Here is a 26,851-nt window from a genome sequence, read left to right as displayed (position 1 = left end):
TGATAAAATATCACATTTTTTTCCTACTCAGTTTGGTCTCATAGGAGAGCTGTGGGTGGGTCAAATCCTTCTACCGGTGACATCATCAATGGGAAATGCAAGCTAATAGAAACTGCAGGCTTTCTATTCCTGAAAAAGTTGCAATGTTAAAGTGGAAGCCATTGTTCTCGTGATAATAAAAATCGAAATCTTTTTTTTTCTTCAAAAATATGATTTAATTTTTTTTTGTCAAACGATGATGTCACCCGTAGAATGATTTGACAGCTCTCCTATGAGACCCAGACTGAATAGGAAAAAAATGTGCTATTTTATTATGAACATTAGTGAGGACCTATTATATGAAGACAGGTTGAAAAGTGGTAAACTACTCCTTTAAGTAAAGAAATGTAGTACTTTTTCCCCACCACACGTTCATTAGAAAGGAACGGCTCCCTACTGTGAACCGAATCCGAATCCCATCGTTCATTTCAAAGAGCCGTTCAAAAGACCGTTCGCGAACGTCCCACCTCTAACAGTCAGACAGAACACTACAGAAGAGTAGAGCACAGCACACACAGTACAGTACAACTCTGTAGACCTCACAGACACCAAGACAACACTCTGCTACACTCTCCATCTGGACAAAAGGTACATTATATTCACACAACTTTCTCATTCTTTCTTTCTCTTTATGACTTTTCCTGTCTTTCTCTCACTCTCTCTTTCGTTGTGTCTCTTTCTTTCTTTGTTGTTTGAGGCTGCCTGCTTGTTTTTGTCCCCTCTGTCTGCTGTGCTGCTGTTAGCAGCAGCTCTGCTGCTATCCAGTTAGCTTTTGTGTCGTTATCGATAAAACACACACACATGTGGCGTTTATAAACACGCGAAACATCTGTGAACCACGCGTGACGGTCGGAAAACACAGCGTGGGGCCGTTTTAAAGACGTGGAAGTGCCCACGCACTGCTGTCACTGGCGACACGCACACTTTTTTTTGTCTAACTGTCTGCTGCTGTTTTAGCCCCACTAGCTAGCTGCGTTGTAAACAACCTTCCACACAGCATATGGATGATGATGCTTCTAGTATATGTGTGTGTGCAAAATAATGTCTGTCTGATATTTGTAATGATGAGATTCATGATCACAGCATTTTACTCTCTACCACAAAAGTGATGGAGAAAACTGACACCTAGCTCACAATACACACAAGAAAACAGACAATAGATTTGTTAAAAAATGACAGAAAAGCACGTCGATTGTAGAAGCATTACTCTGAATAATATGACAATATATTACATATATTAACATATTTATTACACATGTTATGATATGTAATAATATATTTGATATCCATCCGCATTTATATAGAGCTTTCTTTGTTTCAGACAGGTCTCTTTTTCTTCTGTGACAAATACAGGTACTTGGGGCAAAAGTAATGATAGTAAAATAAATGATAATACTGGAAGACAGTAGACTGTAGTTTATAGACTGACAATGATTATATATATATATATATATATATATATATATATATATATATATATATATATATATATATACAATAATCCTCTCAGCTTTTTTATATTCCACTGTTTTATGTTTGTCAGTAGATTGCTATGAGCTGAAACATTCATTGCGTTTATTGTATTTAAACCATGTCTGTCAGCATGAGCGCAGTGTATGTAGTTCAACATCAGTACAGTACAGTCTGGGTTGGAGCGGCATTGTCTGTTGCCAGGGTTTTGTTGCCTGCCCCCCCCCCCCCCCCCCCCCCCCCCCCCCCCCCCCCACACACACACAGACACACACAGAGCATAGTGCAACTGTAGCTCATTTTTGCTGCCCGTTTTGAATTTGTTCAATAATCATGTCAATTTTGTTTTTGTTTAGTCAGGTTGAAACTCACAGGGGTCACACTGTGTTGATTAGAGATGAACTTTAATCTGAACAAGTATGTCTTCCATCAGCAATAACTTCTTATCACTGTGTTGCGTTATTCCACAGCAGGCACAGGCTGTTATTTTTTATCAACTTATTTTTTTTATCAGAACAGGCATGACTCCCATCAGTGGTAACTTTTATGACTGTTGCATTTCTTGGACCATGTCCTGTCACTTGACTAAGCAGATTTAAAAGATCTCAAGTTCGGTTTCCTTTATGTCATACAGTTTCCCACACAGCCTCCGCTAGATAAATACGCCTTATTCATAGTTGCCTGACGGGTAATTAAACATGACAATGTTCATGACGACTCATCTCTCAGGGGCACCTGAACTTGTTCATCCACTGTGAGTTCCCATATTGACCTGCCAAACATGTATTGTTTAACCAGTCAAATATGTACTCTAAAGAACAGAATGTGAACTATGACTGTTAAGGTGGTTGGTAGTAGGGCTGTCACGATCATAAAACTTTACTTGACGATTCATTGTCACATAAATAATTGCCATTAACGATTTAATACTTTTTTGCATTGCGTATGGATTACCGTATTTATATTGTTATTTTACCAACTTGTAGCTGCACTTTAACAATTACCTGTCATCAATACTTTAATCGACCTGTTTGAACCATTCTTTTTTAGTCAAACAGGTTTTCAGCGGCCCCTCTGCCAGAAACCATGATGTCACCTCATCAATACTTAATGAGCTGAGAAGCTGATAGCTTGTGTTGAGTTGAAACTTCATTGTTTTACCTATATGACTGACAGACACACACACACACACACACACACACACACACACACACACACACACACACACACACACACACACACACACACACACACACACACTTTTCCATTGTACACCAGGCGAGGGATTCCATGAAATATTTAACCACTTAAGCACTATATAGGCTGCTTCGTCGTGCAAAGATTACCGAAATTAGCCACGCTCAAAGCTTGTCATGATGCGAAGCTTTTGAGTATGTATTATTTAGATTTTTTAATTTAACTTTTTTAGATTTATCCAATGATTAGGATTACATTGTTTTTCAAGGGGTGATGTCATAGTTTTCTTGTACCGCTCTGACACTTAAGGACACTGATTTGATGACTGAAAGTATGAGGTCAGTCTAATAGATATTAGCTGGACACGGTTTGTCTTTATAGCATGGTTTCCCATAACCTGACTGGTGGCGGCATTGAGTTCAAGTAAATGCTAAACGCGTGCCTGTTTTTCTGGCTTGTGTCGAGTGGTTAAATGAACATCACTGAGTTGTGCAGCCACTGTTCAGGACATCCTAACATCCCTTGTTGTTGACATCATCCTGTATTTTGGAATATAGAGTATAGAGTATAGAATATAGAGTATAGAACTTCATGAGCTGAACATTGAACTCTTATGAGGATTAATTCTCCTGAAAAAAAGACATGAGCAGTGGAAACATGTGCAATTAGGTTAATGGTCAGTTGTGCAATCTATTGTTGGTTTATGGTTGCGCTTGTTATTAGCAGTTATTACAGTGTGTTCTATTATTGTGTGGCTTATCAATACATTTGATGACTCTTTCAATGCACAAAGGTAGCTGACTAATTGCTATGTTTTGTGTTGGTAGTACTGTACAATGTCTACAGGTTGTCTAGTGTTGTTTATCTCGTGTAACAAGACATTGATAATACATCAACCCAGTTCTTGACTACGTTCTTTTCTCTTTAAAAAAAGATCTGAAACACGTTAAATTTGTACTTGAGATGATGATAATTGGGGATGATGAATTAGGGATGATTCAGCTTTGGTATCCCAATGTACTGTTACTACTGTACGCATGTGCAGCAATCACATTCGGACTTAATCCATGTCAGACAGCAGCACCACATCTTACATCTAATGGCCTCTGCTGTCGAGCTCGCTGGCAGACTCTTCCGTTTCCACGTGACTGTGTGTCCTCAACTGACCTGCATCAGACAGATCTATCCCTCCCACATTGCATTTTATTTACGGCATTATCAATATACAGTTACAGTACTACTTAATACTATTGTGTAATGCGTTGTCTCTGTACCAGCATGGACATTAAATTATTGTGTTCTTTTGTTTGTTTTTCATTTGAATAATGTCTGTTCAGCGCCCCTTTTGTGATTCTTCCCTAGGTTTCTTCCTTTGCTTTTCTGTCACGTTTTTCATCTCCCAGTTGAGGGTCTAAGCCAAGGACAGGGTGTTTTGTTTGTTGCCTTTGTTACCTTAAATGTGGGCCTGTAAAGCCATTTGAAACCAACAGCGATGCATATAGTCCAGTTGGGTTAATCGGATTGCACAAGATGCAATGGGAACGGCAAACTGGGCCCCTCAGTCACGTTTCACTAACACTCTTTTACAGCTTGAGAGAAAGTAAAACCTAGATATATAGCATTATAAATGTAATGATCTTTGGTTTGATTTAATGTCCTGGTACGGCAGGTACGCATGCTTGTTCTGCATCCACAGCAAATGACCTCATCACAATCATTGTCAGTAATATGCTGAGTGATTCCTTTATATAAACGGGTGTCAAACTAATTTCAAGTCACGGGCCAGATTAGGAAAAATATCAATATTGTATCTAGTGTGATATAAGACTAGATAAGATATCATCTGGGCTTTTGGATATCATAATATCTGCCATACACATTTCATTTTATTGGTTTTCTTTTAATCACCTTTAAGAAATGGACAAAGATATCAAACATTGACCATCTACAAGCTCACAACACAAAATGTGTGAGCGAGAAAGTGTGCTCACTGCTCAGAGATAATGTTGTCCCAAATCATCATTATCCTCAGTCCTGACCTTTTGGTGAACAAAGATTGCAGTTTTATTTTTTTGTGCTACTTCAAGTTAATTTAGGCGCTGGCTCCACAGAACTGGATATTTCTGAAGCTAGACATTTTTTATGCGTTTGGGGCTTGCAGCCACACGAAGCTGGATATTTCGGCTTCGAAAATAAATAAGTGGAGATATTGAAAAATATCCGATTCACTGGATCCGTGTAGACAGGGAACTACGACAGGGATATCTCAGAAGACTTTACTGTGTGTGTGCTTGTTAGACCTAGATATCTTTGTCGTGTGGACCTGGATATTTTTCTATGTGGATATCTGAAAAACCGGGATATATGAAATATCCAGCTCTGTGTGGACCTAGATATTTTTCTATGTGGATATCTGAAAAACCGGGATATATGAAAAATCCAGCTCCGTGTAGCCATGGCCTTAACCTTTGCGTTCTGTGTCCTGCATTGTTGTCATGTTAGTGGTCTTTATTGTTGGATTAATTAATGCCCTCGCCTGCTTGCTGCTCTCGCTGTACCTGTACCTGATTTTTAAGTAGTTATATTGCCAAAAATATTTATTTAAATAGAAGAAATAGCAGATCTACAGGCTCGCAGTGTGTGGCAGCGCAACGTGTTGTGAGCTTGTAGATCAGCTATTTTGCTATTTGTCATATGAGAAGGTATTGGGTAACTCCTGTTTTATAATGGTAATTTACAGCGATGTAACAGTATTTTCTGCCATCATTTCAGCCCTAGTGGTATTTACCATCCAACATGAATCATTCATATTACAGCCCGTGGAATTAATCTAGAGTTTATCTCCACCTTGAAGCTCCGGTTTCAACTGTACTCCTGTTTCAGTTTGGTCACCAATCCAAAAATGGAAGAACCATTATGCTATTGGCTTCATACAGTACTTGGTAGAACACACTTAATTTACCTATCAACGTAATCAATGACATTACCTTGATGTCATTTCAAATCGTGTTAACATTTATGATACATTATAGATTTTGCCCTGCCCTATATAGTAGGGCTGTCACGATTAGGACATTTTACCTGACGATTAATTGTCACTCAAATAATTGCGATTAACAATTTAATTGTTTTTTGTCGTTGACAATCACATTTCTGTTTGGCTTGTAGGCTTTGATGTTGCACATGGTAGATATGACACATAACCTAAATATACAAAGAAATTACTGACATATTTGACAACTTTGTACTTAAAAAAGAACATTGATAGTGGAAATAGCCGATCTACAAGCTCACAACGCGTCGCAATGCGACGCGTTGTGAGCTTGTAGATCTACTATTTCCACTATTTTTTTACTTAAAAAAAGGATATGAACATTTTTCAACATGGAAACGATTATGATGATTATGAAAAATAATCGCGATTATGTCAAATTATTGCGATTAGACGATTATGTAATAATTGTGACAGCCCTACTATATAGCATATATTACACACAAACAAAATATGTAGACACTCACACACGCACAGTCATACACACGTGGAAACGATTATGATGATTATGAAAAATAATCGCGATTATGTCAAATTATTGCGATTAGACGATTGTGTAATAATTGTGACAGCCCTACTATATAGCATATACTACATACAAACAAAATATGTGCACACTCACACACGCACAGTCATACACACGTGCATGGCAAGCTAAGCCTGTTAACAGAGGTACAGTAGGTCCAGCACATGCTTAACGCTTTCCCCTGGAAATAGCATTAGCAGATGGACTGTGTTTGTGCGTCACGTGTGTGCGCTGTACGAACGTAAGAGCGTGCTTGTAATTCCAACTGTGTGTGTGTGTGTGTGTGTGTGTGTGTGTGTGTGTGTGTGTGTGTGTGTGTGTGTGTGTGTGTGTGTGTGCGTGTGTGCGTGTGCGTGTGTGTCTGATAGCCTGTGAAAGCAAGTTGCAGTCCTGCATGTCCTCATGTACCCTAAGGAGCACTGTTGTGTGTTTTGTTTTCTGTCTTCTAATGCTCTCTGTATTACGGTGGTTATAATTATTACTGCGCGTGACAGGATTTCCCTTCTTTACGTTAATTGAAGGCAATCTGTAAAGTCACAGGACAGTGACCTAGATTGTGTGCGTACATCTGTTTGAGAATAGCATTGAGTCCAATTTGTCCAAGAAAGGTGTGTTTGTTTGTTTGTGTTGTGATTTCTCTCTCCTGGTACTGTCAGTCTTATGACAGAGAGAGACAAAGGCTAACAGTGTTGGACGCACAGTCACACACACACACACACACACACACACACACACACACACACACACACACAGTCACATGGTGATCCCTTCTCTCTCTGTCAACAGCATCTGTTCTGACTGGCCCAGTATTACGTACACGACATACATTACACACATCATTTCTTGTGTGTTTTATGACTGTTTTGGGTGTTATGTGGGAAACGTGGGGTTTGTAATGTGTAATATTGAAATATCTATTCTAAAGTGATGTTTGTGTGCAGTGCTTTAGGTGTTATGACATAAGTATCCCTCGCTGACACCGTGGGATGGAAACCAATGTTTTTGGCTCTCGGACGCAAATATAACGCAAGCCTCTCTCTTTCTCTCTCTCTTTCTCTCTCTCTCTCTCTCTCACACACACACACACACACACACACACACACACACACACACACACACACACACACACACACACACACACACACACACACACACACACACACACACACACACACACACACACTCACTCTCTGCATCGCTTATCCTGGTTTGACAGCAACATAAGCCATGAGCTTTGTGAAGCCCACATCTTCCACAACAGAGATCAACTGCTCATCCATAGCAATAATTTTTCCAATGATCCCAGTCACGCTTTCTTGCTGAGTTTTGTCGCACCGTTATAGTCCGAATTGAATTGACGTTTGCTTTGAAGAAGTAGGGCATGTACTACTGATGTCACTGCAGATAGCATCACTCAACATAGCCGTGGGTGTTTCAATCTTAAATGATTTTGAATAGCTCAGGTGATGTTGGAGTGAACCAACTCACTATCGCAAAGATGCATACAGTATGCCCCAGTTTATCGCTGCCATGGCATTGTTCCGACAGCTCTTTCTATCTATCTATATTTTCTTTTTTAAATAAACGTTTAACATTTTTATCTCTGCTAGGACATCATGCTTTCGCCTGTTTGTCTGTGTGTCTTATCTTTCCACAGCTAATCTCACATACTACAAAGCTCAGTATCATATTTCTTATGCACAGTACTGACAACAGTGACAAGGACCTCAAGTACTGAATACTTTCTTTAGACAACTAGTATATGTCATTTTTTGAGCGGTGGTCAACCGCTCCTCTTGGTGGCTTTGTCCGTTTGTGTCTATCTATGTATGTTACTTTGTAGCCTGAACTGCAATACCGCTGGTGACCAAGTGGCACGCTAACGCTATTGAGTCACACACACAACGCACACCTGCAGCCTCCACCATAAATGTATAATTGCTAGGGCTGTCACGATATGACATTTTACATGACGATTAATTGTCACTCAAATAATTGGCGATTAACGATTTAATTGTGTTTTTGTCGTTGACAATTACATTTCTGTTTGGCTTTTAGGCTTTGAAGTTGTACATGGTAGATATGGGACATAACCTAAATATACAAAGAAATTACTGACTTTATTTGACAACTTGCTACTTAAAAAATAACTTTGATAGTGGAAATAGCCGATCTACAGGCTCACAACGCGTCTCGATGCGACGTGTTGTGAGCTTGTAGATCTGCTATTTCCACTATTTTGGACATTTTTCAACCTTCACGATTATGACGATCATGACAAAATAATTGCGATAATGTCAAATAATCACGATTAGACGATTATGTAATAATTGTGACAGCCCTAATATTGTATAACTATTGTCCTTCCAGAGTGACTATGGCATACTGTTAACTTGTATCCCACCAGTCTATGGGCCAGAACTAACTGCATGCTCATTGGGCATGCTGCTGCATGAACACAAATTTACTCGTCTGAAGTAAGGATTTGGCATTTATGGTCATCATCATTAACTATGTTTTACAATTTGGTCTATTTGACATGAAATGCCTGTCTCTGTTGCTTGCTGTATTGCACACAGAACACCAGTTCAGAACACCACGCATGTCTGAGGCTGCAATTATGTGCACATTTGTTCAACGGATTGTAGATTGATTTATTGAAGTGGGGAAGTGCATCACATGATGACTTGTGCACGTTTGTGAGCTTTTTAGTACTTTTCTCCAAGTGAGGAAATGGCCCCATGGGACTGTTTTGGATTCCTACAGTACCAGAGGAAGAAGCTTGAGAGGAGGCTTGAAAATGATTACACCACCAAACCACAGCTTATGTTGAGTCATTGTGTCCGCCAGGCCCAAGGTGTGGCAGAGACTTGTTTTGCACCCTGTCCGTCCGTATGTGTGTCCGTCCGTATGAAAGCAGCATGCGATTTCCTTGACATTTTGCACGCACATTCTCACTAGGCAATGTAAGAAATGCCACTTGAAAATGTTCAATTCAGACTCACATGGGCCAAGGAAAGACGGCTGCGTTTTATAGCGCCACCAGGAGGCTGACTTAAGTAAAACACTTTTCAAAATATTCCTCCTTCAGATTTTTTCACGCAAATCAGTACACATGATCTCTATATTCATGTGATCAAGGCGGATCTGTTTGATTTATCATATTCCATCATGATTGACATCAAAAGTTTGCAGGAGTGGCCTGTTTTTAACAAAATGCCTCAAATCATGAACGCAGTGTCCGATTACTGTGAAACGTTGAGGAACACATGCCACCATCTTTGGTAGATTTTTGCAAAACACCCTTTTTTTATAACTCCTACTGATTTTGTCCAACATTGCGCAAATCAGTACATTTTATCTCTATAGTCATGTGATCAGGATGGATCTATCCGAGTCTTAATCCATCAACATTGCTGACCCACAATACCTGACCTGCCGGAGACCTGAGCTCCAAGGAGCACTCTTTCTACTTTACACTGTAGCAGCGCCTGTTCTTTTCCAACATGGTAACGTGATTACGTCACAACACAGATGGACACTATGTTGCTAACTCTGTGTCCCACAAAGAATGCCTACTGACTGATGCACACATATTCATAGAGAGAGAGAGACCGGCAGTTTTGTTACTTCGTCAAGACAGTGTTATTAGGGCATGCCTCCTGGTAGATATTTGAGTTCTAGCCTCTATTTGAGTGCACCTTTCTAGTTGTCAATGTCTAGGAAACGTTTTCAGACCAAGGACCCCTTAGTTGAGAGAGAGATGAAGCAGGGACCCCCACAACCTGTTCATAGATTCCATATAGTTTCATTGTTTGACAGCACAATTATCAGCGCATTTTGGATTTGTGTCAATTTGTGTTTTCAGATACGCATTTAACCACTTGAACCGTCATACTTAAATTGACCTTTCACTCTGTACTTAGTCTGCTCTTTTTCCCCTCTACGCCAAACGTCTGTGCCGAAAATAGCCGATGGACAAGCTCACAGCTTTTTGGATAAAGTTCTCCGGATATGGATGCGAGGGTTCAAGTGAAAAACAAGTTTCTATCACACAAAGATTTGGAGGACCCCCTGTAGTAACTCTGAGGACCCCCTAGGGGTCCCGGACCCCCTGTTGAAGAGCCCTGGTCTAGGAATAGATTATTGATTGGTTCAGTGACATTTAAACGGCATGAACTGATTGGTTGATCAAGTACCGTAGTTCACAACCCCCTAAACTTTGTCATTAAAGGAGTAGTTCACCCCCAAAATGACTTTTTTTCTATTGATTAGTCATGCCATGGAGACTAGAGTTCAATAATATTTTTTGGTTTTTGTCACATTCCTAAGACAAAAATTTGATTCGAGTAAATTTACTCCCATTGATTCCGGATGGTGACCCGTTTCGAAACGGGTCACCATCCGGAATGAATGGGGGTAAATTTATTGTTATCACATTTTTTTCTAAGGAATGCGACAAAAAACAAAAAATATTATTGAACTCTAGTCTCCATGGCATGACTAATCAATAGAAAAAAAGTCATTTTGGGGGGTGAACTACTCCTTTAAGTACTGTTCCCTCTCTCTCTCTCTCTCTCTCTCTCTCTCTCTCTCTCTGTCTCTCTCTCTCTCTCTCTCTCTCTCTCTCTCTCTCTCTCTCTCTCTCTCTCTCTCTCTCTCTCTCTCTCTCTCTCTGTCTCTGTGTATCGTTCTCTGTTCATCTAAATGGATACCACAAGTGAATCACCTTAGCACCACAGATTTATGAATACCACAAAAATAAATACGACAATTTGGTTAATTTCCATCAGTGTTGTCATGGTAATAAACAACACATTACACATCAACATGATTCCTATTGGTTAGTTCTCTTCTCACACTGTCCTCCTTATCACAATAATTAAATTCACCCATCCTAAGCTACATCCATAACCTTCTGGATCGTTAACTATGCTGAGATTCTGAGAAACTTGAAATGTGACTGTAGAAACTCTTTCACAGTCACACACACACACACACACACACACACTCGCTCGCTCGCTCGCACGCACGCACGCACGCACGCACGCACGCACGCACACACACACACACACACACACACACACACACACACACACTCACACACTCACTCTGTTTTTGAAGTAATTTGGTCTGTTCACCAAATACCAATTAACCGTAATCTGTTAATTATGAAGAGATTAAGGTTACCTGGATGTGCCAGGGCTAATTTAGCCCAGGCACACCTACCGTCACTGGTGTGTTGTTAGGCATATGCTCACACTTAAGACTGCAGAGCTGCATTGCTGTCAGACAGACGATACAGAGCTGGTACTGTGACTCATAACTTCTGTCATTCCTTTACATCACTCTTTATTTTCACCTTTCACCCAGTTCTCTCTCTCTCTCTCCAGTTCAACTTCCTCAGCGACACATTTTCACTTCCATGTCTACCAGCAGACACATTACCCTGGCATCCCTACTCTGGGCAAAACATTTTCAATATCTTTTCTTTCTATATTTCAAACTTCCTTCTCCAAAATAGCCATTTGGCTTACAACTAAGAGTATATAAGGGCTTTTTCCTCCACCCGCGTCATCAGCACCCACACCCTAGGTGGGGTTGGCGATAGGGCCTTTCTGTGGTGAGTTTGCATGTTCTCCCCGTGTCTCCTTGGGCATAGGCCCTCACACAAAAACATGCAGTAGTCCTGGTTTCTATATTACCTCCCCCTAGCCAGCCGGGTGCTCCCCAATGTCCCCTGGCACGGCAGGGGGAGAGCGGAAACCAGGACTACAGGTTAGGTAGTCACCGGGTGAGAAAAATGGGTTGCAAAAATCGTGGGATAAAAAACATTTAAAATAAGAGTATATAAGGGCTTAATAATTTGTAACTTGTTTGTATGTATGTGTAAAACTAGATGGTCGATAGCTGTGTGGTCACTTTTGGTGAGTTGTTGCGACCGTAGGTCGAATTTACTATGAAAACCTGCAGCTCATGAGTGTCACTCAACTCAGCCTCATGTCACGCTCCACATGTGGCCAAGACAGAATTCATTTGCAAGTGTGACTCGCGTCACGGCAACCACACTTGCAAATGAATTCTGTCCATGTCCCTTTTTATGGTCATATATGGAGATCCCTGATGTCATCAATATTAAACCCATATCTGTTAATGCCCATACGGTATTATGGACATATTGTGTCAGTCAGTCTCTGTTGTTTCAGTGTGACCTCGCCCTTTAGGGCGTCTTACTGGTTGAGTAGTAGGGTCAGGGTGTCATGCTGTTGTAGCTAATCTTTTTAGTCATCCAACGTGTTTAACGTGATTCTCCTTCTCTCCCTTTCTCTCTTGTTCCCTTCAACCTTTCTCTCACTCTTTCTTTGTCTTTCTCCCTCTTTACAGTTTTGTACCACAGAGGCCTTGGGACCTAGTCCACTCCGAATCCGGTCCAGAGAATCCACCTTCCTAATTGGACGCCAGTCCGGCGTTTTCCTACACGGCTGAAAACTAACTGGTTCGCTTCTGTTCCAATTCTCCAGTCCAGTCTGCTTGAAGTTTTTTCTGGGTTTTGTGAATTCACTTCACATTTTGGATATACTGTAAAATCAGTCCACTTTTTTTTTGGTCTCATCTGGGTTTAGGTGGAGTCTACATTTTGGGTGGATTCCAGTCCGGTTTTGGTTGCTGTCTGAGCCAGTTTTTCCAAACTGGACGGAGGAGAGCAAATTGGAGCCGAAGGCCCCGCCTTCGTGCTCCGCCACAGAACTACAAACCCCTCAGAAAGAACTACAAATAAGCATGAGTCCGACACATACTCCTCCACGCCTACAGATCCCATGAGCCCCCGGGAACAGGATGACACACCAGCTTCAGGACCCGCCACCAGTCACCTTAGCACCACAGAGTGCCACACACACCACAGGGTGAGAGACACACACGCATGCATATGCGCATACACACACTCGCGTATTGCTGCCCTCTGGTTAGTTCAATATATCACTGTTTGGTATAGACCGTTTGTCAGCCTTCTGATTGGTCCCTGAGACTCCCTGACTGGCCAACCAGAAAAAAACATTCACTTTTTGCTATCGGGGGTGGAGTTTGTGCAGTGGAGAATATTGAATGTGCCTTTCAACAACTGTCCGCAGTGCGCGACACGGAGATCGGCCGGTACGGTGATAGCGACGGCAAGCGTCAAGCGATCTCGCTTATCATAACGAATAAGCTTCAACAAACTAGTTCACATGTACCTTATCAATGGTCTAAGAGTCACGATTGGGTACATATAATTTAAATGGGCAGAATTACGAAAAGCCAGCCTATTATGTGAGGAGAAACATTCTCTCTGTCCTCTTCCTAGTACCCAAGATGCAATGCGCTTCTCTTTCTATCTCTGATCCAGAGGATTAAACTAATTAAAACATTTATTTTTCGGGGGAAAACTACTGTTTTGCTATGTAATTACTGTACCTTTTTCTTCCCTTTTTATTAATATCACGTAGATGTGTTTTTTGTGGTACTTTATATAGCTGTAATGAGGCTATGAAGGGAAAAGAAATCCCATCCACTACCACTATAAAAGAATCTGCAAAGAGGATTCTGTCCCACTGGGATTAAACAAATTAAAACATATATTTTCGGGTAAACCCCCTGTTTTGCAATGTAACTACTGTACCTTTGTCTTCCCTTTTTATTAATATCACCTAGGTGTTTTTCCTTTGGTACTTTATATAGCTGTAATGAGGCTATGAAGGGAAAAAAAAATCCCATCCACTTCCACTATAAAAACAATCTGCCCAGGGTTAATGTCCCATCATAGTAACAGGGCAGAATGGGGCGGGATTTACAAAAGGGTTTATTATCTACAGCTACAGGGTAGGGCTGGCCTTAAAAGGTCTGAACGGGCGCCTGCTGGCCTACTGGTCCAGGCGCATACCACTTAGGCATTGTAGGCATGGATGCCTGGCGGCGTCGCCGGTTCGATTCCCGATCCGGACGACCTTTGCCACATGTCACTCCCCATCTCTCCCTCCATTTCCTGTCAGTCTACTGTCTTATCCAATAAAGGCAAAAAGCCCAAAAACGAATCTTAAAAAAAAAAAGGATCTGAACATTTGTTCGTTATATTGATGTTCTGATCTCAATTAAAAGGTTTGGATGTTTGCTAATTTATTTATGTAAAATGTATCTTAGGCCATCCAGTTTGGAGAAAATATGGAACCGATCTGTGTGTGTTCTTTTGTCGCCATGTGGCATAATGTGGGTCGACTATCTCACACACACACACACACACACACACACACACACACACACACACACACACACACACACACACACACACACACTGATAAGTATTTGAACGCATTTTCTCTGTAAGTTATCTGAACAGCCATGAGGAAATGTCACTTCAGACCTGCAGCCACCAGCATAATTATATGTTCCTACAAATGGTTATAGTAATAGATTATGAGATATCATTTTGCCCTGAGGGTGGCGCTGGAGAAAAGGTCATGGGGAGTCGATTTTGAAATAACTTTTGCGCCAGTGGAAAGTTCGACATACTGGTGGCACTAGAGGAACGGTCACCAAAATAATTAGAGTTGATGATGGGGATATCGTGAAGAACAATTTTCATGGAGATCCAGCCTGTAGTTTCGACATGTATCGTTTGCGAAGCAGATTTGGCAGTTTTCAGTATAAGGTAGCAGAAATTGTATACATTTTTATCCTACATTAATACAACAGTTGTAATTCATTGTAGTCGTAATTTGACATTAGCACTATAGTGGTTGTTAACTGTAGATGTATTTATTCTAAATAATACTACAGTTGTACCTATTTATTCTACGTTAGTACTGCAGTGGTAGCTCATTGTAGAAGTCCCCATGTATTCTAACAGATAATCCTGTTCACAATAGGTTTTCCAAAGCTGTGTGACTGTTTGTCAGTTAGAATGAGTGGAGGTGAAGTTAAACAGAGAGAACTGCCAAGTCCACATTCATTGCTATTGTACTGTGGTATTCACTGGTCACACACAGTGCGAGTGTCCCTTGATTGGACTTATGGGGGTGAAGGGGGTTGCTGACATTTTTTAAACTAGGGTCCCTGTGTTTGGCGCCAATATCATCGCAGGTATTCAATTATCAGAATTTGTATTGGCTTTATTGTCACAGGTTTACACTATAGGTGTAAATAAGATTGTTCTTCCCGCGCCTTGAGCTAGATGCAGAATAGACCCAAATTTAGAGTGAACATTTTTAACTCAAATCTTTGCTTCTGGAGGTCCCTGGAACAAAATATTTTGAGATGGGGGTCTATGGCCAAATACATACCATCTAGGGGGTCCTTGACATGGCGAAATACATATCATTTTGGGGGGTCCAGTGGTTCTCTTTGTCATGTTGAGGACACCCAAAATGTTATGTATTTGGCCACGGACCTCCATCTCAAAATATTTTGTTCCAGGAACCCCTGGAAGGGGGGGGGGGGGGGGGGGGGTGTTCACTCTAAATTTGGGTCTATTCTGCATCTAGCTTAAGGCCTCAGACCGTTAGCAAACGTCAGGTCGCAGCCCTACCACCTAACCTTACCAGAATTCATGTTTCATTGCATATACCTGTACACAGTATGATTTTCAAACTATCCCCTGTTAAAACATTTAAAAGCCTTATAGGGTGTTGGGTTAGACACCCCTGCTGACTGGGGTAGGAGGCCCATCTCAGGTATCGGTGTTGATTTACTGCAGGTGAAGCGAACACACACACACGCACACACACACACCAATTTGGTGTGCCATTATGTCAAACAAAGCTAAACTAAATACAGTATGTTGCAGAAAACATATTACAACATATTAAAAAAAATGTATATCCTAAATGGAAAACCTGAATCATGAATTAAAAAATCACACCTGTGTGAACTGAGCGGTGGTTCTCCCCCCCCCCCCCCGTGTGTGTGTGTGTGTGTGTGTGTGTGTGTGTGTGTGTGTGTGTGTGTGTGTGTGTGTGTGTGTGTGTGTGTGTGTGTGTGTGTGTGTGTGTGTGTGTGTGTGTGTGTGTGTGTGTGTGTGTGTGTGTGTGTGTGTGTGTGTGTGTGTGTGTGTGTGTGTGTGTGTGTGTGTGTGTGTGTGTGTGTGTGGGGGGGGCCTGGACAACAGCGCCCCTCCCTTAACATGTGTGGTCAGAAAAGGTACTACACAGGCTTGAGGCTACATACAGACCCACCCACATACAAACAAACAAACTAACAAACAAACATACCTACACACACGGCCACGCTATGGAGACGGTGTGACCACCGCTCAAAAATGGCCTATGCAGTGTCTGTGTCCCCGTGGGCCTACCTTTTTGAATGACGCTGACCACATCAATGATTGGAATACGTCTGGGTTTTAATTTAACCTCCAGTGTGTCCTCCAGCGTCCTGAGATAGCCTGGGGCTGTCATCATCATTTTAACATTTACGGATGCCTAAACATAAATGGATGAAGGCTGTTGTGTGGTGGGCTGGTTATGATATGATTGAATGATTAAACGGCTAACTCATATCGTTTTTATGTTGTTTTTAATTGCGTGTGCATTTTTACGTGGAGCAGGCGTGAGATTTCAGCATTGTGTACGCTCACGTCAGTAGGGCTGTCACAATTATTACATAATCGTCTAATCATGATTATTTGACATAATCGTGATTATTTGACATAATCGTCATAATCGTTTCCATGTCAAAAATAGTGGAAATAGCAGATCTACAAGCTCACAACGTTGTGAGCTTGTAGAACGGCTATTTCCACTATCAATGTTCTTTTTTAAGTATAAAGTTATCAAATATGTCAGTAATTTCTTTGTATATTTAGGTTATGTGTCATATCTACCATATGCAACTTCAAAGCCTAAAAGCCAAACAGAAATGTAATTATCAACGACAAATACACAATTAAATCGTTAATCGCCAATTATTTGAGTGACAATTAATCGTCATGTAAAATGTCATATCGTGACAGCCCTACACGTCAGTGTGACGATGGATTGATAAATGCAGCGGTAAGATCAGCTTATGCCCCTTCTTTCGGTCTGCACAAGCTTGATGATTGAAGGCCAAATAGTTTTACTTTGAACCTAATTTACAGAAAAGTAGAAACTTTCATCAAACAAAGCTGCTAGACTTGTGGCCCAGACATGTCAAACCTTGGATGTTGTCAAGGTAGATTGAAGTGCATAATAGTTGTTGCCCATTGGGCAGTAGGGCTGTCACAATTATTACATAATCGTAAGTGTTTAGTGCCCATTGGGCACTAAACACTCTCTACGAAGGAATACTGGCATGAACTGAGACTGCTTTAATTACCTTGAGAAAAACAAAACAATACAAAATAAAGGAGGAAAGTATAGAAGCAGTTTTGACTTCTCCAAGTACAAAGATGGCTCACAATATCCATGTCTATAGCCATGTTTCTCAAACTGTTGAGCTATTACTGCTGTGCTGATAGTTATTGATCCCTATATTTTATCACATTAAACTATTAGAATTGCCACAGTAATTGTTCCGGGAAAAACGTAGCAGTTCTATTAAAACCAACAATACCAATCCTTTATTTTGACATGTTGGAATCCTTTATGTTGGAAGCTTTTATAATGTTGTGGCATTGACTATCATCATAGTAGTGCCACGATGCAGCCAAGCGTTCGGACACTTTCAGATCTCCTTCTTAGATGACCACAGCGTGTATAGCTTCAGCTTGTAGAAGGATGTCATCGACCCTGTCATGCAGAACGATCCAAGACGACATCACAGACCATATTGTACAGGATTTGGACACCTTAGCCAAAAGGTTTTTGAAAGGGGCTCATAAAACTTTATTATCAACATTTCGTCACAATTGTGAGTTCACATCTTAATATAAACCAGTCCTCCACGTTGCAGTATTTGGGAACTAAAGCTTTTAGTTGCTTCTACTGATAAACAAATTAAAATGACACTAAGAATTGCAAGGCATCTCCCCTTCACACACAACCAACAGACTACAGGCAACCAAAGTTCATAGATAAACTGGGATCCACTGGGGTGTGGGTGTGTGTAACTCTGAACACGCTGTCTATTTTTTACAGCCTTGTTTCTGAAACGAAATTCTTAGCGTCCCATGAGTCCTGTGAGGGGTTACTGTGTACAAGGTTCAGCTCTCTCTTTATTGGGCCATCGTTGCATCAGGCTTTCGTCTAATTGGCTCCTGGCCTCTGGCCCCTCTCCCCATTGGCTGTTTCCTCAGTCCTGCCCCTTCTGTTGTATCGACATTTAAACCTGATTGCGAAATGATCTGCTTGACTCCAAACAACACAACACAAAAACACAATACAACACAACACACCATAAATACTGTACAATACACTTAACACAACACCACACCACACCACAATAACACAATACAACAACAAGCCCACAATGCACGTTATGAGATTGTAGATTGGCTATTTTAGCTATTTGTCATGTGACAAACTATATAGGGTTGATGTTAATTCTCTGGGAAGCGTGAAGGTGCACAGCACATTCTCTTGTGGTCTTCAGCAGTGTGCAGTGAACCAGTTATTCATGGTGTGTGTGTAGGGCTGTCACGATATGACATTTTACATGACGATTAATTGTCACTCAAATAATTGGCGATTAACGATTTAATTGTGTATTTGTCGTTGACAATTACATTTCTGTTTGGCTTTTAGGCTTTGAAGTTGCATATGGTAGACATGACACATAAACTAAATATACAAATACATTACTGACATATTTGACAACTTTATACTTAAAAAATAACATTGATAGTGGAAATAGCCGATCTACAAGCTTGTAGATCTGCTATTTCCACTATTTCTGAAATTTTTCAACATTCACGATTATGACGATTATCGTGAGTGTTTTTTATCACGATAAACGATAATATCACGTATCGGCCCATCCCTAGTGGGGTATTGGGAGAACAGGACATGCTATATATGTACTGTATATACAGTATATATATAAACTAGATCTTACCCGTTCGAAGATATGTGCTCCAAAATATGTCAAACGCACCCGGTGAAAGTGTGAGAGAGAGAGAGAGAGAGAGAGAAACATTCCTAACTGTGAGAGAAAGGGGTGTGTGTGTGTGGGGCTACAGATCCCATGGCCTGGAGGAACGGACCGTAACCCTGGCAACAGACAGCAGAGTTCAACAGAAGTGGTTAAGAAAACGCTAAGAAACTGCTTTAATTTGGGAGAAATGAAATTCGGGCTCCGTCAGCGTTGGTATAATGCTAATGGCCAATACCATGTGAACTTTGGTATCAGTTGCTGAAGCGAGTGAATAGATAAACGTAGATAAGCGTGAGCGTTAGAGCGTTAGAGCGTGAGCGTTAGAGCGTTAGAGCGTTAGAGCGTTAGAGCGTGAGTTTGCTCCTTTATTAGTAGGATGTATATATTCTTCTAAAGCTTCTGCCCCGTTTGTTTTCTTCTTTGTTTCTTTGTTTTCAGAAAGTCTCTGAGGACAAACAGAGACGAGATGGAGAGAACGAACGAGAGGGGGGAGAGAAGGAGGAGGAAGAGAAGAGCAACGATGAAGGCTTCATGGAGAGAATGGAGGAGTTTGTACACAAGGTACACACACACACACACACACACACACACACACACACACACACACACACACACACACACACACTGTTGAATAACAACATAACATTCTCCACAGTACATATTCAAGTTCATAAGGATATCCTAAGTCTCCAATACAAATCCCAGTTAATATTGATATCGTAATGGTATCCAGTTCATATTAATATAACAGTCAGCACATACTGAATTCCAATTCATACCGTATAGACTATATCAGGGATACTCAAACTTCTGAACCTGTGGGCCACATTACAAAAATGGCCTGGGGGCCAGTTGATAAAATTACAACATTTATGATGCTTGATAACTTCTGTCTTTCATTGGCCCCTTATATTGTCCATCTTAGCAACTGACACTGTTTTTTTTTGGCAAATTAAACATACTGTGGTTGTTGAATTTGCATGAGAGGGAAAAAGCTCAAAATATCTCGAAAGAATCTGTCCATTTTGGTTTAATTTTGGGATTGACTGATTGATTGGTGGGCCAGTCAAAATTGTGCCACGGGCCGGAAGTGGCCCGCGGGCCTGAGTTTGAGTATCACTGGACTATATAATGGTCTCCAGTACATATTCCAGTTCCAGAGGTGGGAAACTATGTTGCTTCTTTACTTAAAGGGGAAGACCACCCATTTTCAATATTGAACGGTGTCATTAATATATACCTTAGAGGAGTTGTGTGGAAATAGAAAAAAAGCTCCCCCCCTTCTGTGTTGCCTAGAACTGAAGGATCGATTTTGGGGTTTGTATTGTAAAGTACAATGTGTGATGTCATCAAGTTGTACTTTACAATACAAACCCCAAAATCAATCCTCCAGTTCTAGGCAACACAGAAGGGGGGGAACTTTTTTTCTATTTCCAAACAACTCCTCTAAGGTATATTAATAACATAGTTCAATATTGAAAATGGGTGGTCTTCCCCTTTAAGTACTTTTCTGAGGACCTGAGCGTATTACTTACCGTAATTGCCAGACTATAAGCCGCAGCTTTTTTCCCATGTTTTGAACCCTGCGGCTTATACAACGGTGCGGCATATATATAGATTTTTACAGCAAACAGCCAGTTAGTTAGTTTTACAATGGTCTTTAACAAGGATTTATATATAGATTTTTACAGCTAAATGTAGCTGGTGCGGCTTATATTCAGGTGCGGCTTATAGTCCAGCAATTACGGTAAATATGTTTATTTGTGTCTACTTAAATTTTTTGTCCACTACAATTTTAAAGAAGATATTTACTTTTTACTGCAATAATTTCCCCAGGCACCTCAAAGTACTCGTTACATTGGCATTCTAAGCCAATAATTATTATTTAATTACTGCTTGAAAAGATGCACTCACAGCCGCTAAAAAACACGGAGCAGAGCAAAAAGGTTCTCCTCAACTAAACGATTTGTATTAAAGTCCCTTACGATTATTTTGTTTTTAAAATAATTGATTAAATAAGTTGGTTTGATATTAACTGTTGCACCCCTAATCACAGTTTTTTTCATACAGTAGTGTATAGTGGCGTTTCCATAAAGCCACTTTTTGCGCATTAACGGCTTATTCGCAAAATGTTTTTATGGAAACACTTCAAAATGCGAATAAACTTTCATTATCCGCAAAAAAAAGTTATTTGCTTGGAGGAGGAGGATTTTGAGCCTTTATCGAATTAACTAAATGCGCATAAGTGAATGGAAACGGGTCAGACAATAAATGCGAATAGATTATGACGTTCTAGGTCCATTTCCCCTGCCGCTTTACGTCCATGGTATAGTGTTAGCCCACAAAACAAACCGGTTGTTTGTTACACACGGAGTGACACGGACCGTGTGTAAATTCCTCCCGTTTTCACCTCCCGGAGTCAAGCCATCGGTGGCGAACCCTTCCTCATCACACGGTGTTGCGTGCCTGAAGTGCCCAATCTACAAGCTCACAGCAGCTCGCATCCACGTCTCCGCGCCGCGTTGTGAGCTTGCAGATCGGCCACCTGACCTTCCAGAGGACGCTGAAACAGGATGAGCACTGTGCAGCGACGCGACCGCGGTTTTCCCGGTGAACCGCTAGCTTTATGTATTGAGACTAGGAACTCTTGCCAATTTCGTAATATATTTAAAAGTTATTTGGGGCCATGATGATGACTGATAACCCCTTCTTCCCACTACTAGACAGCAACCGAGTCACAGCAGTCAGACGTGCAGATGGTGCAGTGCTCAGGTTCGGTCTGAAAAAAATCAGCCCGATCAACTCTTGCGACCGTCGCTAATTCGAATGACACCCGCAAATGGAAACATGCTAAATTCGCTTTGTCTTAATGCGTATTTCTGATAATTCGCTTCCCTAATTCGAATAAGTTTATGGAAACATGGCTTATGTGGGTTAGGATTAGTGTAAAGGTATTGTCAATATGGAGGACTGAACTTGACATTAAGAGTGGGACTTGCTGAACTGGAGGTGAGAAGCTTAGGCTAGGCAAGTTTATTTGCAGAGCACAGTTCAACAGCAAGGCAATACAAAGTGCTTTACACAAAACATGAAAGGTCTGAGTGATGTTTTTTGGTTAAAACATTAAGCTCCATATTAAAATAGGAATCAATTGATATAGTGTTTGTTCAGTAACGAGGGCCTCCCTGTCTCTCCGGAGCTTTAATAAAGTGAAAATAAATGTTCAACAACTGGGTTGCCAATTTCATCCAATCAGCATAGCGTACCCATTTATCAGCTTGACATTTTATAGAGCTCCAGTTCTAATTTTGTCTGCTGATTTATTTGTGTTATCGCTTCAAATGTAACTTGTTGATCCTCTGATCCTGTATGAGATCTTTCTCCTGATTGGATAACACTGGTATCCTGACCTGACCATTCATTTTCTGTTAAAGAGCTGAAGAGACATGGAGACCCCTATTTGACACAAAATATCCCTTAATGCACCTTTAACCCATTTAGAACGGGTACACATTATAGCGTATTATTATTTTATGCTTTAACTATTGAAAAATAGCAGATATACAAGCTCACCGCGCGGCACCGAGTGCCACGCTGCGAGCTTGTAGATCTGCTATTTTTTTTAAATCGTGAAAATTATCATTTTGACCCGATTCTATAAGTGTCTTTTGAATCCTTCTAAGATTTTTTGAAAAAAATCATGTTTCTATGTCAGCAATCTGGCCAGCCATCGTCAAAGAAAAGGTCCTTTTCACTTTAACTGGAGCTCAGTTAGTCTGTTCTTGAGAGACTACCATGTCAGTGGTTCTCAAACCTTTTCATGTGAAGGACCCCCAAAATGATATTTATTTGGCCACGGACCCCCATCTCAAAATATCTAGTTCCATGGACCCCCCAGAAGCAAAATTTGAGTTACAAACGTTCGCTTTGAAAATACATATATTCAAAGATTTGCACACATTTTCACGACTTTTTCAAAAATAGCAGAACTACAAGCTCGCAACTGTACATCTGCTATTTTTCACTGGTTAAAGCATTCAATAATTCTAGGCCTAAATGGGTTCATTAGGACACAGAGCATTAAGACTCATTCAAAATACACAGGTGTTTTCCCCCCTTTCCATTAGTAGATATTTACTGTTGTTGCCGACTGAATTTCTTCCTTATTTCCTTGTATTTCCTTATAATATTTTTTTTAGGCAATTTATGATGACAGTGTCAGTGAGACAGGCCCAGGTCAGACAGAAGAAGAGACGGAAGTAGACATGGTTGAAATTGAGGACACAATAATGACATATACAACCAAAGCTACAGTTTGTGGAGTTTGATAGCGTTTGTTGACCAGCGTTTGCTCTTGTTCACTTCAGTATCACATCAGCCCAAAGTTTTGCAAAAAGAATTAAGCGTAGTTGAATACGCTTAAAAGTTGCGACCTTTTGCTCACTGTCCCCCCCCACCTTTTTCAAGTATCTCTCCTGTGCCCCAGGTTGCATTTTATTCTAACGTTTTCTCTTTTCTTTGTGCCTCCTCACCTCAACCCACCACCCCCACCCATCCTTTGTGCCTCCTCACCTCAACCCGCCACCACCCACCACCTCACCTCAACCCACCACCACCCAGACGTGGGAGGGCCGGTGGCGTGTCCTCCGCTTTGACGTGCTCCCTGATTGGCTGAAAGACAACGACTACCTGCTCCACGGTCACAGGCCTCCCATGCCGTCGTTCAGAGCCTGCTTCAAAAGCATCTTCAGAATTCACACAGAGACTGGAAACATATGGACACACTTACTGGGTAACACACACACACACACACACACACACACACACACACACACACACACACACACACACATACACACACACACACACACACACACACACACACACACACACACACACACACACATACACACACACACACACACACACACACACACACACACACACACACACACACACACGTCTCTTTATCTCTGTCCTCCTGGGGGCACAGTGGTTAGCGCTTCGCCTCACAGCTAGAAGGTCCTGGGTTCGATTCCCGCCGGGGGAAGCTGTGGGCGCTTGATTCCCCCTGTTCCTCCCTCCGCGTCATCAGCGCCCACACCCTAGGTGGGGTTGGCGATGGGGCCTTTCTGCGTGGAGTTTGCATGTTCTCCCCGTGTCTCCTAGGGTATATGCCCTCACAAAAGAGGCAAAAACTCAACGCACACCGTCTTCAAATGCAAAAAGGGGAATTTAATAAAGTGATGCAACGTTTCGGTATTTAAACCTTCATCGGGCAAACTTTTGTACAGAGTGTGAGAGACCTTCTTTAAAGGCTGACAGACCTATGGTGGACCAATCAGGACGCACCAACATTATGACATCACATTTTTAAGGTGATAGGTGCTCTCAAAAGAGAACAAAGTTCTTCCATACATGATACATCTGTGCACAAATACCATATTATTCAAATTTAAAAAACATGACAGTACAGAATAAGGGCAAATTGCCAAATATAAAGTGTAAAAAGTAATAATAAAGGCAAAAAAGCAGGTGGAAACATCATGAAAAACTGTCCCTGTAAAAGAAAGAAGGGAAACAGTTTAAAATATAACCAGGTCAGCTTAAAATAGAAATAACCAGCATAAGTAGAAAAAAAAGAAATTGACACCATAATTAAAAACGTATCAAAGTAAGAACGAATCAAAGCATGACATTTAACAGTAATTCATCATTCAGGCCTTTTGGTGCCAAGGTTTGCAAACTAAAAATCCAATAGATGCCCTCACAAAAAAACATGCAGTAGTCCTGGTTTCTATACTACCTCCCCCTAGCCAGCCAGGTGCTCCCCAATTCACCGTTTGTCAGCCTTCTGATTGGTCCCTGAGACTCCCTGACTGGCCAACCAGAAAAATACATTCACTTTTTGCAAGCGGGGGTGGAGTTCTGCAGTCGGAGAAAGTGGGAGCCGTCTTTCACCGGCTGTCCGCACTGCGGAGCACGGCCAGGCCGCTCGCGACCATAGCGTTTGCGATCATTGTAATGAATAAGCTTCAACAGACTAGTTCACATGGACCTTATCAATGGTCTAACTTGTTACGTTTGGGTACATATATTTTAAATGGGCAGAATTACGAAAAGCCAGCCTATTATGTGAGGAGAACAGGGAGGAGAACAGATTATAGTTCTCCTCTTCCTACCCAAGATGCAATGCGCGATTTCTATTCTCTCTCTGATCCAGAGGATTAAACTAATTAAAACATATATTTTCGGGGGAAAATTACTGTTTTGCTATGTAATTACTGTACCTTTTTCTTCCCTTTTTATTAATATCACGTAGATGTGTTTTTTTTGGTACTTTATATAGCTGTAATGAGGCTATGAAGGAAAAAAAAATCCCATCCACTTCCACTATAAAAGAATCTGCAATAGTGATTCTGTCCCACTGGGATTAAACAAATTAAAACATATATTTTCGGGGAAACCCCCTGTTTTGCAATGTAACTACTGTACCTTTGTCTTCCCTTTTTATTAATATCACCTAGATGTTTTTCCTTTGGTACTTTAAATTGCAATAATGAGGCTATGAAAGAAAAAAAAATCCCATTCACTGCCACTATAAAAACAATCTGCCCAGGGTTAATGTCCCATCATAGTAACAGGGCAGAATGGGGCGGGATTTGCAAAAGCCTGAATTCCCCTGGCGTGGCAGGGGGAGGGGGGAAACCAGGACTACAGGTTAGGTAGTTGGCACTGGGTGAGAAAAATGGGTTGCAAAAAAACGTGGGATAAAAATATATATATTATTAAAAAAGAAAAAATCTCTGTCCTCCTCCTTATCAATCCCTCCAAGTGCCTGTGTGCAGATTTGCATAATAGATGCCTTAATGGTCCACGTCACATTGATATAAACCAGTATGCGCACGCAGCACCAAATGAACCCCACCGTTCATAGGATGCAATGGATGGCACTCGTGTTTAAAAATGCATTCCATCAAACTTTCAGATGCCGTTTTTCTCCCAGTGTGAAGGAAGAATGTTTAGGATTTTTACTGTAAATTCTCACTCTTGAAATATATAATCCTTAGTTTCTGTTGATTGTAAACAATAATAGCGATTCAAAACAGTTGTCCTTCAAACCCCACCTCCATTCACCGTCATCAGAACAGAGGGAGCGCTCCTCTTGATCACCCACCCGATCCACTGGATCACCAGAGCGTCTACTGCTCGCCCAGCTGCAGTCCATGAAGCCTAATTATGCTCCGTCCTGCGACGGTGTCGCGCGCAGAGCCGCAGACCTCCAAGCTCAGAAGGGTTGCATTGGTGACGCGATGTGAGTTTGTATATCAGCTACTCTTGACGCGGAATACCGTTGCGCAATGAAGTATATATGTCTCGATAAGGGCGCTCCCATGGGTGCACCTCACTAGCACACAAGAGGAGGTTGAATAACCAGTGCTCCCCAAAACAACAGGTTTGGGGATCTGTTGGGAATTGATTACATGATACAGTCAGCTGTGCATTCAGTCTCAATGTTTGTAAAC

At 41.2% G+C, this 26,851-nt stretch overlaps 1 protein-coding gene across 2 annotated transcripts in view; it reads left to right on the top strand.

Annotated features, from left to right (window-relative positions):
* The first annotated feature begins 522 nt into the window (after positions 1-522).
* The window catches only part of LOC308309292 (adiponectin receptor protein 2-like), a 33,607-nt gene continuing 7,278 nt past the window's right edge, over positions 523-26,851 (top strand). Inside the window, exons 1-5 of one of the 2 annotated variants that reach the window (XM_080754829.1) lie at positions 523-627; positions 12,669-12,780; positions 12,908-13,189; positions 19,764-19,886; positions 23,946-24,117. In XM_080754829.1, the coding sequence (XP_080610955.1) occupies positions 13,103-13,189; positions 19,764-19,886; positions 23,946-24,117 (382 nt within the window). In that variant the 5' untranslated portion in view covers positions 523-627; positions 12,669-12,780; positions 12,908-13,102. Of the gene's footprint in view, positions 628-12,668; positions 13,190-19,763; positions 19,887-23,945; positions 24,118-26,851 lie in introns of both variants that reach the window. The other variant, XM_080754828.1, reaches the window with a different exon arrangement.

This window comes from Nannobrachium achirus (genome assembly GCF_963921795.1).
Source record: "Nannobrachium achirus genome assembly, chromosome: 23".
NCBI classification, from domain to species: domain Eukaryota; kingdom Metazoa; phylum Chordata; class Actinopteri; order Myctophiformes; family Myctophidae; genus Nannobrachium; species Nannobrachium achirus.
Note: the sequence above shows the minus strand (reverse complement) of the source record. Positions and strands in the feature narration are given on the sequence as shown.